This window comes from Peromyscus maniculatus, chromosome 22 (assembly GCF_049852395.1).
Source record: "Peromyscus maniculatus bairdii isolate BWxNUB_F1_BW_parent chromosome 22, HU_Pman_BW_mat_3.1, whole genome shotgun sequence".
Lineage (NCBI taxonomy): Eukaryota > Metazoa > Chordata > Mammalia > Rodentia > Cricetidae > Peromyscus > Peromyscus maniculatus.
This window is the reverse complement of record NC_134873.1, coordinates 454936-471862: the sequence shown is the minus strand read 5'-3', so window position 1 is coordinate 471862 and position 16927 is coordinate 454936. Positions and strand designations below refer to the sequence as shown.

At 41.8% G+C, this 16927-nt stretch overlaps 1 protein-coding gene across 1 annotated transcript in view; it reads right to left on the bottom strand.

Annotated features, from left to right (window-relative positions):
• The window catches only part of LOC143270293 (uncharacterized), a 539180-nt gene that overhangs the window by 359059 nt on the left and 163194 nt on the right, over positions 1-16927 (bottom strand). The window contains exons 20-24 of the mRNA XM_076559691.1: positions 16102-16188; positions 14232-14318; positions 12372-12458; positions 10504-10590; positions 8652-8738 (exon numbers count right to left, since the gene is read on the bottom strand). Coding sequence (XP_076415806.1) covers positions 8652-8738; positions 10504-10590; positions 12372-12458; positions 14232-14318; positions 16102-16188 — 435 coding nt within the window. The remainder of the gene's footprint in view (positions 1-8651; positions 8739-10503; positions 10591-12371; positions 12459-14231; positions 14319-16101; positions 16189-16927) is intronic.

The following is a 16927-nucleotide window of genomic DNA, read 5'->3' as shown; positions in this document are numbered from 1 at the left end:
GGATGCAAGACTGGGCAGAATACAGGAAAACTTCAGGCTACATTCCCGTCTTCTGTAAAACTTGAAATTGACCAGGTTTTGACACATTTTCTGAAATGTATCATTTTCCACACCTTGTACCCTGTTCCAGTCAATCCTGGTATACTCCCCCCACTGCCTCTCAGACATTATGAGGCACCCCTCTCTCATTCTCTTTGGACAATCACAGGTCCAAATCTTTCACTTACTGTTTCTAGACCCCCCCCCCCAGTTATATTGACCTTCATCCTTGCCCTAAACGCTGCAAGCCTCCTTTCTGTTGCTTCTTCCTTTGGTACTTCCTCTCACTCCTGCTCAGAGGCTGTAGAGGTCTTATGTTTATCCTGGCCTGGTCTCTTACACCAACCCCTTGCAAACACCCAACTTACCATCTTTGTTGAGGGAAGCTCTCTTATAGACAGATCAAGAAACCACCAGTCAGCATATGCAGTGATCACTTCCACTAAAACATTTGAAGTGACCCACCAATGGTCAATGGGCTAACATATATACTGACTCTAAATATGCCTTTTTAATAGCCCATGCCCATCTGTCCTTTGGAGGGAAAGTGACTTCCTCACTACCAAGGGCACTCCCATAGTTAATGGTCCCCTTATTGCCAAGCTAACTGGAGAAGTAGCCATAATTCACTGCAGGGGAAACCAGTCCTCTAAGGACCCAGTGGCCTTAGTCAATGCCAAGGCAAACTCATTAGCCCACCGACAGGCCTCCAGCACCTCTGGATCAACAGAATATATTTTGTTTTTGGTACTCTCCTACCAGCCCTGTTATCAACCAGAGGAGAATGACAAACTCCTGAAAATTGGGGTCATGCAGACAAAGGATGGATGGTTTTACTTCAATAACTGCCTCATCCTCCCTCAGGAGCTGGCATTGTCCATCATTTCAGACATTCACCAGACTTTATATGTAGGCCCAAAACACTGTTCCATTTCTTAGAGCCCCTCTTTGACCCCACCCATCTTTAAGCTTGTATTTCACAGGTTCATTCCTCCTGCCAGACTTTTGGCACGGCCAACCTGCAGGGGTCTTCCAGACACATCATTGTCTACAGCAACTTTGAGGACACCAATGAAGTGACAACTGGCAGATTGATTTCAGCCAAACGCCATTATCTCCTAACTCTCGTTGAGACCTTCACAGGATGGATAGAAGCTTTCTTCACATCCAGGGAAACAGCAGATGTGGTAGCTCAAGTACTCCTGGAACACATCATCCCTTGAATTGGCGTGCCAAGACCATACAAATGGACAATAGGCCAGCCTTCTCTTCCAGGGTCATAGAGCTCATGTTGTAAGCTCTCAACATTTCCTGGAACATCCGCATCCCCTATTATCCACAATCCTCATGAAATGTGGAGGGGGCCCATGGATTCACCAAATAACCCCTCACCAAGCTCTCCAATGAACTCAGGTTATCTTGGCTTTGACAAGGGCATCTCCTCATTGCCTTTACCTTCCTCTGAGCCACCCCATGCTCTCCTACAGGTCTAAGCCCTTCTGAGCTCCTTTTATGGAAGATCCATCCTCCCCAATCACCGACCTTCCAGCCCAAACTCCTTCACTGGCTGGGTACCTCCCTTACCTTGTCCTTCTAAGGTCCCTTCCCATTCACATGCTGGTAGCTATCTCCTTGCCCCCAAACCAATAGATCTAACTGCCCCTGAGCCTGCCCCATGCACCCTGGGGGAAGCAAGTACTCCTCAAACTCCTAGCACTTAAGTCTCTTGAGACCAGGTGGACAAAATCCTACACTGTGATCCTCAGCATCCCTTTGATTGCCAGGCTCCTAGGACAACAAAGCTGCTACCATCTCTTCAGGCTCAAGCAGCCACCTATGCAGGATACATGATCTGTTCAGCAGTGGGGACTCTCCACCCTCCAGTTTCCCAAGATGTCCAATTGAAGGGTGTATCTGTTCTTCTGCCTTGTGCATTCTACTTTGTCAGTACAACCAAGATTTTTTCTGGCAGTCACAGTGCAGGTGTTAATAATCTATTTTTTCCTTGCAACTTGCCTTCTCTGCTCCCTCAAGAAACAGATGCCTGGGGACTCCAGAATAGCAGTAAACCAGATGCTTCTTTCCCCACACCTCCCACTGACTGTGAGCCCTACTGTGTACACAAACTGATTGCTAAACCCACTTTTAAGAGAACGATGTAACAATCACCTTTACTTTCCTTGGACTTCCCACATAATCAACTTTTACAACCTAAACTAATACTTAACTGCAATCCTATTATGTTCTCTTCTATGGCCCAATCCAGAACAATTCATGTGTGTCATTTGCGGGATATAGCAAACATAGAGGTTGAAAACACTCTTCTTCAATGAATATCCACCCAAACTATTGAACACAGCAGCATTGCTGGGTAAACATTGGAGTTTAAAATACTGCTTGTTGTCTGGGTGAGTTGCTGTCAGTTGAAGTTATTGGCTTAATCCCTTGTAAGGCTCCATGATTTCTGTAAAGTATCCCACTCCTTCCCAATGTGATTCTTCCTGGGAAGTCAATAAAAGAGAGCACAACAAAAGGGGCACTCACATTCACACACAGGGACAGCCACAGGGACAGATGGACACAGACATAGGGCAGGCACAGACTCAGATTAAAAAAAATAAACAGAGAGAGTAACAGACGGATTTCTTCACACAGGCACAGACTCAGAGTCATGCACCAGACAGATGGGAGAAGATAGGGAGCATGAAGTAGAAAATCCAAACCTGGACTTGCTCTTGGTTGAAGGACTCCAAGTAGAAGTGCTTTTATTTCTTTCCTTAATGCAGCCCTGATACAGTATTGTGACTCTGAGTTAATGGCTGATGTGTTGATTCCACACAATAGGCTCCATTGTTTTGTCAAAACTACATGGCATCAAGCTGCCTTCTAAATATTCAGGCTTGTACCTGTCCATTAGGACAACTATCATCCCTCATCAGAGACATTTATTTATGCAATGGGCTGTGGTGAATGCGCAGACTCACACCTGGCCAAACTTTAGAGAATGCATAACTATGAATTGCTCAGACCTCAACAGGATGTCTGAATCACTCCCTCCAAGGCTCAGGGACTACTTTGGAAGACAGAGGCAGAGGTTGTAGATGATTACTGTAAAAGTGTGTCCAGGACACCTTCATACACAGTGAGGAACTCATAAGCCCCACCCCTCAGTGAGGGATTTTGTGCAGTTAATGTGTGCTGGGGATGGGATGTCATAAAATTTCTTGTATAACATTAGAGGGACCAGCCTTAATATTATATACCCCAGGGGCTCAGGAGAGAGAACTATGAATGGCAAGGGTTATTTTTGAAAACAGAATCGTAGCACACAGAGCTCTTAGTCCAGTCTTTTATTCTTCCATATCTTCTCCTTGGTCTTCCTGTGCCCTGGGAGTCCCAGTATATATACACTTACAGGCAATAATCTTTTGGCACTGCAAAGCCAGGCTTCCAGGGTCAAATGGAGGGGTGATAAGAATCACATAGAGGGGCAGTAATTGTTAATAATCATTTGCAACCCAAAAAGAAAGTGACTAATGGGGAAATGAATTAACTAAGGGCTTAATTCAGGTAATGTCTAAGAAGAGGGATTTAATGTGCTCAATTATAATCTTAAACATGATTGGTAGAAAATATAAAGAATCTATAAGCTGCTAGGTCAATGGGACAAAATAAAACTGTCTTCTTTTTTTCCTGTAGCTCCTATCTGTCCAAGCTATCTGCTGTTTAATTTTTTTTCTGCAGGGCGGGGGAAAGTATGCTTGGTTGCTAGGCAACCTGTGATTCCTCTGGTGATAGTTAAAGGGAGATCTGGAATTAGAAGTAAGTTTTGGGAAAGGAGGAAGTTAAGCTTAATTGGCACATCTGCCAGGCCTTCACATATGGGTAGTCTGGATGCTTAAGTCTGTTCTTAGAGAGTACAGAGGTATCTCTGATAAGGTACTTTCCTCCATCTGTGGATGGACCTGGCCAGATGTTGCCAGTGATGATAATTACAGACAGGCTTAAACTGGGGTTCTGGCTGTGCATAGCTGTCAGTGCATGAGGTTATCTAAATATTCCTTTAGGAGAGGGGAAATGGTGTGCAATAAATGATGGAAAAGCTACAATAGCACACAAGAAACTCATAGCAGGAAAAGGCTGATAATCAAAAGCCAAATATTACCATGGCTCCTTGAGCCTCTCGAAGGCCCTTGGCTTCTTCCAGGTATTAGCTTTGTCATCATCAGCTGAAATCCTCCTTTGTATATTTTTGCAGCTTGTAGCATCAAATTAAAGGAAAAGGAAATGCAGGTAAGCAACCACACTTGAACTCTATGGATGTTAAGGACAATATGGCATTTTGGTGGTGTTTACTTGTGTTTGAGCAGTTTGAGTATGTAAACCTCAACAAGGCTGATTTGTGACTTGCAAAATCCACTAAAATTCATTGATGCCTGTTATGTCCAAAGAAAACTGCAATTCCCAAAACTCCAAGGGCAGGCTCAGATATCCGGAAATGGGCTCAACCTGGACTTGAGGAGGATTTCTGGAAGGTAGATAGAAGTCAACATTCCTCAAAAACTTGTGAATCTCTACCCAAAGGTGTCATTTCCCTTATGACTGGCAGTAGAGAAAATGGCTGCCTGTGGTGCATATTACCATAATGAGGCCCATGCTAGCCTCCATGCTGCTTCAGGGTCACAAGTACTTGTTATGCATTTCAAAGTCTATGCTAGTGTCCTAGGTCCTCTCCCCTCCTCCCCTACCCTAAACTCCCTCTAGTTCAGAAGCATCCTTTCTCACACAATCTCAGTCTCTTTATAAATCTCTCTCTTTGTGTCTCTCTCTCCTCCTGTCTCCATGTTCCTCTCCCTCTCTCTGTCTCCTCCTCTGTCTCATTCTCTCTCTCTCTCTGCCTCTCTGGCTGTTTCTGCTTCTATCATTAGCCAGGTCCAGTTGGCTGACTATGTTCAGCCAACATCTCCTTCTGCTTTGAACATTCCAGATCACTCTATCTGTTCAAACTCTGGTATCTATAATATAAATCCTTCCCCTTAAACATATCACTGAGTGGTCAGGTGATCAGTTTGTACAATACCAAGAAACAGCTTAAAATATTTGCATAATGCATTTTAATGGGAAAATATTTCAAACATATACAGAATTCAATATATACTATGTCTTCTGCCAGAAAATAGTTAACCATGTCTATTTTTGATAAAATCTTCCTGACAGATTGTCATTTGTTGTGTTCTTTCAGAGAATTATCAGCTTCGGTAGCAACTAAAAAGAAAAGAAAGACCTATCAGTTGCATCACCAAGAACATCACTGGTGACATACATCTCAGGATCAGGAGTAGCAGTGGCATCATCAGTAGAATCTTATGGAGTGACATTAGTATCATTGTGTTTGAAAAGGTGTGAGAATGTGGAGCCTCATTTTGTTGGTTCTATTCTCAGATGTTGCTTCTTCTGAAATATTTGTTTCTAAGAAGATGCTATACTCATAAGTCACAATGTATGCACACAGAAAAATAGAAACTAATATTTAACAGTTATATATCTCTGCTTAGCCATTCAGAAAAACACAAGGTTCACATTAGGAGTGAAAGAAATTCCCTTGTTCCAGAATAGGAGACAACTGTGAACCTACCAGCTTTACGTGGGCACTTTCGTTGGACTAAACTGTTATTTTTATGTGATATATTTTTAATATTATTGGGAAAAAAAGAATCAAATTTTTTCTGGTGCTAGGAAATGCCCAAAAGTTCTATATAAAGCATGAAATTTATTAATCTTACATACTAGTGCCCAAAAAATTAGATTTCTACTACAAAAATCTTCATCTATTTTAAACCATTTCTGTGGTCTCACCTTGTCCAATGTTTTGGTTCCTGTAATCTCTCAAATTACTTTGTCTGCGGAATATTATATTGCTTATGTATCTTATCATCATCATAATCGAAACCAGGAACCACATTGCTGGAGTTATAAGGAGTAGCAGCATGTCTTCTGCCAGAGGAGGAATAGATTTAATAGAGGTGTTCATTGTATAGCTGGTGTGGTCAGCTGTATTTACAGAACCAAAAATTTTGTTGCTACCCTGTGTAGGTTCTGGAGTGTCACATGGCACATGAACAAGAGAAGATTCCCGATCAGTAGTGAATCTACTACACTTGTGTTCTGCTCTAAGACACGCTTCAAGAACTGGGTCAGTGTTTGAAAAGGGTCCATGGTGTCATTAGTGTGGTGACCAAGAGCAGGCTCAGGGTCAGTATATGGTCTCCCCCTTGCATGCCCAGTGCAAATACCTAAATAATTGTGGGATCCAGAACAGTGTCCTGGCCTGAATGTGCACCTTTTTTATTATCAACCGGGTCAACTCCTTCTCCATCCCATGTAGGTGGTAAATGGACCAAATTGTGCCGAACGGTAATATGGGGATCACAAGGTGCCTTCTTTTCAACCTTTAAGGAAAATGTGAGACGTTAGTTTTCATTAACATTTTCACTGATTTTATTCATTTTAAGACTTATCTGTTATGTCAGGGTCTTGATTTATAGCCCCCAAATGTCTCTTTTCTCAGTCTAATTTTATCACAACAGCCATTGATATTCAGTACTTTCTGCTTCCTTTCTGTTTGAGTAAAAGGCCCAGAGTTTTGAGAAATTTAAAAGGGGACCTGCTCAGCTTTATGCCTTCTTTCCTTCTTTTCTTTACTACCTGACACTGTCATTCTCTGTATAATGGGATGTTGTAAAAGGAAAAGGACAAAATGTGTCCTTTCCTGTCTGTATGACTGGGATTTTGCATTCTGGCCAGATTAAGAAAATGTGACAATGAGGAGCTTTTGGAACAAAAGGAACCTCTCTCCTCTGCACTGCATTAATGCTTTCCCCACAACCTTTCACAATTGCCATTAGGTTCCTTGGACAGTAGAACAGTGAGGGTGATTTTGAAATGCATGAGCAGAGGGGAGCTGTGGAGCTGCAAGTTAGGATTCTGGGAGATGCCTTCCAAGTTCTTACTCCTTAACTATGACTATTGTCATACATGGAGGATAGCTATAATGGCCTGCCCCAGCACCTCTCTGGAGACTTGAGTGAGAACAGCCCCCATGGGCTCATATATTTGAATGCTTGGCCACCAGTTGGTGGAACTATCTGGGGGAGGATTAGGAGGTGTGGCCTTTTCAGAGGAGTTGTGTCATTATTGGTTCAACTTGAGGTTTCAGAAGACTTGAGCTATATTCAGACAGCTCTCTGTTTCTTGTGTGAGTCAGTGTAGCTCTCAGCTGCTGCTTCAGCGCCATGCCTGCCTGCTTGAATTATGATGGTGATGGAACTGTATGCATCCAATTGGAACCATAAGCCCCACTCCAAACAAACCCTTCCTTCTAGAAGTTGCCTTGGGCATGGCAATAGAAAGTAATAGAACTAACATCTAATTACAGTATGAGTGACATGAACAAAGCCTGAAGGATACATTGGAGTCACTGAACGGGTGTTACCCAGAGTAATATGGCAAAAACAGATGAAGTAATTCTATAATGTTGGCTTAGACAGCATACAAAGAAGACCAGATTATTTAATAAGGTACATTTATGAAATATGAGTTTTGAAAATGTATTTGATGATGCTTGGCAGATGGAAAACCTCACTGAATTTTATTCCACAACAAATAATGACTCCAGGTCTTTGTCATTCAAGACATGTCAGTGACATGCCTAACTTAGCAGTCTCATTGTTTATACTAAGGACATATTGGTCTTTGCTTATGAACAGGTGAATAAGAAACATATTGATTCTGGGGTCTGGAAAGATGACTCAGCAGGGTTTACCACTTTTTGCTGGACCAGAGGCTCTGGCTTTGATTCACAGAACCAACATCTTGGCTGAGAACCTTCTGGAACTGCAGTGACAGGGGATCCAAAGCACCCCTGGAGGTCAGTGGGCAGACCACAAACAGAGTGCACAGAAAGAATGCATTCAAAACATTTCCACCCCTAAAATAAATCCACTGAAGTCATACAAGAGTGTTTGGTAGGTTCGTGTTGACATTATCTACTGCATGATTCTCTACCGTTTACTCTCTTTATTTGTGTGTGGTTTCTTTTCTGATTCAAAGAGCTCCCTTTCTGATTTTTGTCTCCATAGTCTAATTTACTATCACATACCCATGAAAATAGTGGTTCTCAACAGGTGGTTAGTGACCCATTTGGAAAACCTAAGACTGTCTTTCACGGGGTTCACCTAACACCGTCTGAAAACATAGATATAGACATGATAATTCATAAGACGTGAAAAATGACAGTTATCAAATAGCAAGGGAAAAAATTTCCTGTGCAGGTTCACCACAACATGAGATAGGTCATCAGATGGCCACACCCTTAGGAAGGTTGAGAACTAGTGCCTTACAGGGTGATTAGATTGTGGGCTCCCAGAAGGGAGGATATGAAGGAGGTGAAGAAATGGGCCAGGCTGGCTTCCTCTTCTCTGACACTATGTGAAATACTGCAGACATAGGAACACAGAGACATCGTTCCTTACACAAAAAAATATATTACATGTCAAATTAGTGGGAATTAAAGGTAAATATATTTCTTTTTCTTTGCAGCTATCAGTTATTACCTCATCTAGTGGAGACAGTTCCAGGTCCCCCAAGATGGTCTTGACACTGGAGGACCTTATTGCACAGCCAATATGTTCCTCGCTCTTCTGCAAATGAAAGGTAGAGGATGAACCTTCTCAGTTAAGGAAATCAATTCTTTTGTTTGGTCTGTATGTGAAGTGTGTGTGAGACCCAAAACCGTTATTTGCTTCGTTTCAAATGAAGCCCTTTTCTGACACAAAAGAGGCTGTGCTGGGTTCCTTTAAATTATGAATACCAAAATTCAAAACAGAACAGGAGAAAAGTGTTTCACTCTCTTTTGCTCAGTTTCTTTGAGGTCGCCTGAGTTCTGGCATGTGATAGGTGCATCTGAGTTTCATTGCTGGAAGTAAAATGGGAACCATGTCTAATGATCTTTAACCGAGTATTTTCAACACATGGTTCGTAGTCAAGCAGTTTGCTGGTAAATGTGTTTTCTGGGATGGATCCCGGGTCATTATGCCTGCATGCAGAGTGATCTGCTGGCATTGGTGTGCTAGTGTATTGTATCAATTTCTTTTGTATTTTGTGGAGTGTGTATTAATGCTGATATATTTACATTCAAAGCATATATATTAAGGCCACCAAATGGCTAATGTCATAAAGGCACTTGCCAGCATGACTGACACTTCCAATTGAACCCTGAGATTGAAATGGTGAGAGGATAGAAACAACTCCTAAAAATTATCCTTGCACCTGCACTCTTCTGCTGTGGCAAACAGTTTCTTGCCTTTTCCCATTCACCAAATAAATTGAGAACAGGTTATCCTTGAACTCAAAGAGACCAGTGTCCTCTGCATTATGAGTGCACAGATTAGAGGAGTGTACCAACAAGACCCCCTCCTATTCATGTTCTTCCTGCCTATAAGTTCTCAGCATTTCAATGTTTCATACCAGCAGGCTGATGAGGCCTAGGGTATAACATTTTAGCAACCACCCTGAAAGCTGACTCATCCTTTATACTAAGGACATATTGGTCTTTGCTTATGAACAGGTGCATAAGAAACATATTGATACTGGGGTCTGGAAAGATGACTCAGCAGGGTTTACCACTTTTTGCTGGGGCAGAGGCTCTGGCTTTGATTCACAGAACCAACATCTTGGCTGAGAAACTTCTGGAAATGCAGTGCCAGGGGATCGAAAGCGCCCCTGGATGTCAGTGGGCAGACCACAAACAGAGTGCACAGAAAGAATGCATTCAAAACATTTCCACCCCTAAAATAAATCCACTGAAGTCATACAAGAGTGTTTGGTAGGTTCCTGTTGACATTATCTATTGCATGATTCTCTAACTTTTACTCTCTTTATTTGTGTGTGGTTTCTTTTCTGATTCAAAGAGCTCCCTTTCTGATTTTTGTTTCCATTGTCTAATTTACTATCACATACCCATGAAAATAGTGGTTCTCAACAGGTGGTTAGTGACCCATTTGGAAAACCTAAGAATGTCTTTCACGGTATTCACCTAACACCTTCTGAAAACATTGATATGGACATGATAATTCATAAGACATGAAAAATGACAGTTATCAAATAGGAAGGGAAAAAATTTCCTGTGCAGGTTCACAAAAACATGGTCATCAGATGGCCACACCCTTAGGAAGGTTGAGAACTAGTGCCTTACAGGGTGATTAGATTGTGGGCTCCCAGAGGGAGGATATGAAGGAGGTGAAGAAATGGGCCAGGCTGGCTTCCTCTTCTCTGACAATATTTGAAATACTGCAGACATAGGAACACAGAGACATCGTTCCTTACACAAACAAATATATTACATGTCAAATTAGTGGGAATTAAAGGTAAATATATTTCTTTTTCTTTGCAGCTATCAGTTATTACATCATCTAGCGGAGACAGTTCCAGGTGCCCCAAGATGGTCTTGACGCTGGAGGACCTTATTGCACAGCCAATATGTTCCTCGCTCTTCTGCAAAGGAAAGGTAGGGGATGAACCTTCTCAGTTAAGAAATCAATTCTTTTGTTTGGTCTGTATGTGAAGTGTGTGTGAGACCCAAAACCGTTATTTGCTTTGTTTTCAAATGAAGCCATCTTCTGACACAAAAGAGGCTGTGCTGGATTCCTTTAAATTATGAATACCAAAATTCAAAACAGAACAGGAGAAAAGTGTTTCACTCTCTTTTCCTCAGTTTCTTTGTGGTCGCCTGAGTTCTGGCATGTCATAGGTGGATCTGAGTTTTATTGCTGGAAGTAAAATGGGAACCATGTCTAATGATCTTTAACCGAGTATTTTCAACACATGGTTCATAGTCAAGCAGTTTGCTGGTAATTGTGTTTTCTGGGATGGTTCCCGGGTCATTATGCCTGCATGCAGAGTGATCTGCTGGCATTGGTGTGCTAGTGTATTGTATCAATTTCTTTTGTATTTTGTGGAGTGTGTGTGAGTGTGTATTAATGCTGATATACTTACATTCAAAGCATATATATTAAGGCCACCAAACGGCTAATGTCATACAGGTACTTGCCAGCATGACTGACACTTCCAATTGAACCCTGAGATTGAAATGGTGAGAGGATAGAAACAACTCTAAAAATTATCCTTGCACCTGCACACTTCTGCTGTGGCAAACAGTTTCTTGCCTTTTCCCATTCACCAAATAAATTGAGACCAGGTTATCCTTGAACTCAAAGAGACCAGTGTCCTCTGCATTATGAGTGCACAGATTAGAGGAGTGTACCAACAAGACCACCTCCTATTCATGTTCTTCCTGCCTATAAGTTCTCTGCATTTCAATATTTCATACCAGCAGGCTGATGAGGCCTAGGGTATAAAATTTTGGCAACCACCCTGAAAGCTGACTCATCGTTTATACTAAGGACATATTGGTCTTTGCTTATGAACAGGTGCATGAGAAATATATTGATTCTGGGGTCTAGAAAGATGACTCAGCAGGGTTTACCACTTTTTGCTGGGGCAGAGGCTCTGGCTTTGATTCACAGAACCAACATCTTGGCTGAGAACCTTCTGGAACTGCAGTGACAGGGGATCCAAAGAGCCCCTGGATGTCAGTGGGCAGACCACAAACAGAGTGCACAGAAAGAATGCATTCAAAACATTTCCACCCCAAAAATAAATCCACTGAAGTCATACAAGAGTGTTTGGTAGGTTCCTGTTGACATTATCTACTGCATGATTCTCTAACGTATACTTTCTTTATTTGTGTGTGGTTTCTTTTCTGATTCAAAGAGCTCCCTTTCTGATTTTTGTCTCCATAGTCTAATTTACTATCACATACCCATGAAAAGAGTGGTTCTCAACAGGTGGTTAGTGACCCATTTGGAAAACCTAAGACTGTCTTTCACGGGGTTCACCTAACACCTTCTGAAAACATAGATATAGACATGATAATTCATAAGACGTGAAAAATGACAGTTATCAAATAGCAAGGGAAAAAATTTCCTGTGCAGGTTCACCACAACATGAGATAGGTCATCAGATGGCCACACCCTTAGGAAGGTTGAGAACTAGTGCCTTACAGGGTGATTAGATTGTGGGCTCCCAGAAGGGAGGATATGAAGGAGGTGAAGAAATGGGCCAGGCTGGCTTCCTCTTCTCTGACACTATTTGAAATACTGCAGACATAGGAACACAGAGACATCGTTCCTTACACAGACAAATGTATTACATGTCAAATGAGTGGGAATTAAAGGTAAATATATTTCTTTTTCTTTGCAGCTATCAGTTATTACCTCATCTAGCGGAGACAGTTCCAGGTCCCCCAAGATGGTCTTGACGCTGGAGGACCTTATTGCACAGCCAATATGTTCCTCGCTCTTCTGCAAAGAAAAGGTAGAGATTGAACCTTCGCAGTTAAGGAAATCAATTCTTTTGTTTGGTCTGTATGTGAAGTGTGTGTGAGACCCAAAACCGTTATTTGCTTCGTTTTCAAATGAAGCCGTCTTCTGACACAAAAGAGGCTGTGCTGGGTTCCTTTAAATTATGAATACCAAAATTCAAAACAGAACAGGAGAAAAGTGTTTCACTCTCTTTTGCTCAGTTTCTTTGAGGTCGCCTGAGTTCTGGCATGTGATAGGTGGATCTGAGTTTCATTGCTGGAAGTAAAATGGGAACCATGTCTAATGATCTTTAACCGAGTATTTTCAACACATGGTTCGTAGTCAAGCAGTTTGCTGGTAATTGTGTTTTCTGGGATGGATCCCGGGTCATTATGCCTGCATGCAGAGTGATCTGCTGGCATTGGTGTGCTAGTGTATTTTATCAATTTCTTTTGTATTGTGTGGAGTGTATGTGAGTGTGTTTTAATGCTGATATACTTACATTCAAAGCATATATATGAAGGCCACCAAATGGCTAATGTCATACAGGCACTTGCCAGCATGACTGACACTTCCAATTGAACCCTGAGATTGAAATGGTGAGAGGATAGAAACAACTCCTAAAAATTATCCTTGCACCTGCACACTTCTGCTGTGGCAAACAGTTTCTTGCCTTTTCCCATTCACCAAATAAATTGAGAACAGGTTATCCTTGAACTCAAAGAGACCAGTGTCTCTGCATTATGAGTGCACAGATTAGAGGAGTGTACCAAGAAGACCACCTCCTATTCATGTTCTTCCTGCCTATAAGTTCTCTGCATTTCAATGTTTCATACCAGCAGGCTGATGAGGCCTAGGGTATAACATTTTGGCAACCACCCTGAAAGCTGACTCATCATTTATACTGAGGACAAATTGGTCTTTGCTGATGAACAGGTGCATGAGAAACATATTGATTCTGGGGTCTGGAAAGATGACTCAGCAGGGTTTACCACTTTTTGCTGGGGCAGAGGCTCTGGCTTTGATTCACAGAACCAACATCTTGGCTGAGAACCTTCTGGAACTGCAGTGCCAGGGGATCCAAAGCGCCCCTGGATGTCAGTGGGCAGACCACAAACAGAGTGCACAGAAAGAATGCATTCAAAACATTTCCACCCCTAAAATAAATCCACTGAAGTCATACAAGAGTGTTTGGTAGGTTCCTGTTGACATTATCTACTGCATGATTCTCTAACGTATACTCTCTTTATTTGTGTGTGGTTTGTTTTCTGATTCAAAGAGCTCCCTTTCTGATTTTTGTCTCCATAGTCTAATTTACTATCACACACCCATGAAAATAGTGGTTCTCAACAGGTGGTTAGTGACGCATTTGGAAAACCCAAGACTGTCTTTCACGGGGTTCACCTAACACCTTCTGAAAACATTGATATAGACATGATAATTCATAAGATGTGAAAAATGACAGTTATCAAATAGCAAGGGAAAAAATTTCCTGTGCAGGTTCACCACAACATGAGATAGGTCATCAGATGGCCACACCCTTAGGAAGGTTGAGAACTAGTGCTTTACAGGATGATTAGATTGTGGGCTCCCAGAAGGGAGGATATGAAGGAGGTGAAGAAATGGGCCAGGCTGGCTTCCTCTTCTCTGACACTATTTGAAATACTGCAGACATAGGAACACAGAGACATCGTTTCTTACACAAACAAATATATTACATGTCAAATTAGTGGGAAAATATATTTCTTTTTCTGTGCAGCTATCAGTTATTACCTCATCTAGCATAGACAGTTCCAGGTCCCCCAAGATGGTCTTGACGATGGGGGAACTTATTGCACAGCCAATATGTTCCTCGCTCTTCTGCAAAGGAAATATAGAGGATGAACCTTCTCAGTTAAGGAAATCAATTCTTTTGTTTGGTCTGTATGTGAAGTGTGTGTGAGACCCAAAACCGTTATTTGCTTCGTTTTCAAATGAAGCCGTCTTCTGACACAAAAGAGGCTGTGCTGGGTTCCTTTAAATTATGAATACCAAAATTCAAAACAGAACAGGAGAAAAGTGTTTCACTCTCTTTTGCTCAGTTTCTTTGAGGTCGCCTGAGTTCTGGCATGAGATAGGTGGATCTGAGTTTCATTGCTGGAAGTAAAATGGGAACCATGTCTAATGATCTTTAACCGAGTATTTTCAACACATGGTTCGTAGTCAAGCAGTTTGCTGGTAATTGTGTTTTCTGGGATGGATCCCGGGTCATTATGCCTGCATGCAGAGTGATCTGCTGGCATTGGTGTGCTAGTGTATTGTATCAATTTCTTTTGTATTTTGTGGAGTGTGTGTGAGTGTGTATTAATGCTGATATATTTACATTCAAAGCATATATATTAAGGCCACCAAATGGCTAATGTCATAAAGGCACTTGCCAGCATGACTGACACTTCCAATTGAACCCTGAGATTGAAATGGTGAGAGGATAGAAACAACTCCTAAAACTTATCCTTGCATCTGCACACTTCTACTGTGGCAAACAGTTTCTTGCCTTTTCCCATTCACCAAATATATTGAGAACAGGTTATCCTTGAACTCAAAGAGACCAGTGTCCTCTGCATTATGAGTGCACAGATTAGAGGAGTGTACCAACAAGACCACCTCCTATTCATGTTCTTCCTGCCTATAAGTTCTCTGCATTTCAATGTTTCATACCAAAAGGCTGATGAGGCCTAGGGTATAAAATTTTGGCAACCACCCTGAAAGCTGACTCATCGTTTATACTAAGGACATATTGGTCTTTGCTTTTGAACAGGTGCATAAGAAACATATTGATTCTGGGGTCTGGAAAGATGACTCAGCAGGGTTTACCACTTTTTGCTGGGGTAGAGGCTCTGGCTTTGATTCACAGAACCAACATCTTGGCTGAGAACCTTCTGGAACTGCAGTGCCAGGGGATCCAAAGAGCCCCTGGATGTCAGTGGGCAGACCACAAACAGAGTGCACAGAAGGAATGCATTCAAAACATTTCCACCCCTAAAATAAATCCACTGAAGTCATACAGGAGTGTTTGGTAGGTTCCTGTTGACATTATCTACTGCATGATTCTCTAACGTTTACTCTCTTTATTTGTGTGTGGTTTGTTTTCTGATTCAAAGAGCTCCCTTTCTGATTTTTGTCTCCATAGTCTAATTTACTATCACATACCCATGAAAATAGTGGTTCTCAACAGGTGGTTAGTGACCCATTTGGAAAACCTAAGACTGTCTTTCACGGGGTTCACCTAACACCTTCTGAAAACATTGATATAGACATGATAATTCATAAGACGTGAAAAATGACAGTTATCAAATAGCAAGGGAAAAAATTTCCTGTGCAGGTTCACCACAACATGAGATAGGTCATCAGATGGACACAACCTTAGGAAGGTTGAGAACTAGTGCCTTACAGGGTGATTAGATTGTGGGCACCCAGAAGGGAGGATATGAAGGAGGTGAAGAAATGGGCCAGGCTGGCTTCCTCTTCTCTGACACTATTTGAAATACTGCAGACATAGGAACACAGAGACATCGTTCCTTACACACACAAATATATTACATGTCAAATTAGTGGGAATTAAAGGTAAATATATTTCTTTTTCTTTGCAGCTATCAGTTATTACCTCATCTGGCGGAGACAGTTCCAGGTCCCCCAAGATGGTCTTGACGCTGGAGGACCTTATTGCACAGCCAATATGTTCCTCGCTCTTCTGCAAAGGAAAGGTAGAGGATGAACCTTCTCAGTTAAGGAAATCAATTCTTTTATTTGGTCTGTATGTGAAGTGTGTGTGAGACCCAAAACCGTTATTTGCTTCGTTTTCAAATGAAGCCGTCTTCTGACACAAAAGAGGCTGTGCTGGGTTCCTTTAAATTATGAATACCAAAATTCAAAACAGAACAGGAGAAAAGTGTTTCACTCTCTTTTGCTCAGTTTCTTTGAGGTCGCCTGAGTTCTGGCATGAGATAGGTGGATCTGAGTTTCATTGCTGGAAGTAAAATGGGAACCATGTCTAATGATCTTTAACCGAGTATTTTCAACACAAGGTTCGTAGTCAAGCAGTTTGCTGGTAATTGTGTTTTCTGGGATGGATCCCGGGTCATTATGCCTGCATGCAGAGTGATCTGCTGGCATTGGTGTGCTAGTGTATTGTATCAATTTCTTTTGTATTTTGTGGAGTGTGTGTGAGTGTGTATTAATGCTGATATATTTACATTCAAAGCATATATATTAAGGCCACCAAATGGCTAATGTCATAAAGGCACTTGCCAGCATGACTGACACTTCCAATTGAACCCTGAGATTGAAATGGTGAGAGGATAGAAACAACTCCTAAAACTTATCCTTGCATCTGCACACTTCTACTGTGGCAAACAGTTTCTTGCCTTTTCCCATTCACCAAATATATTGAGAACAGGTTATCCTTGAACTCAAAGAGACCAGTGTCCTCT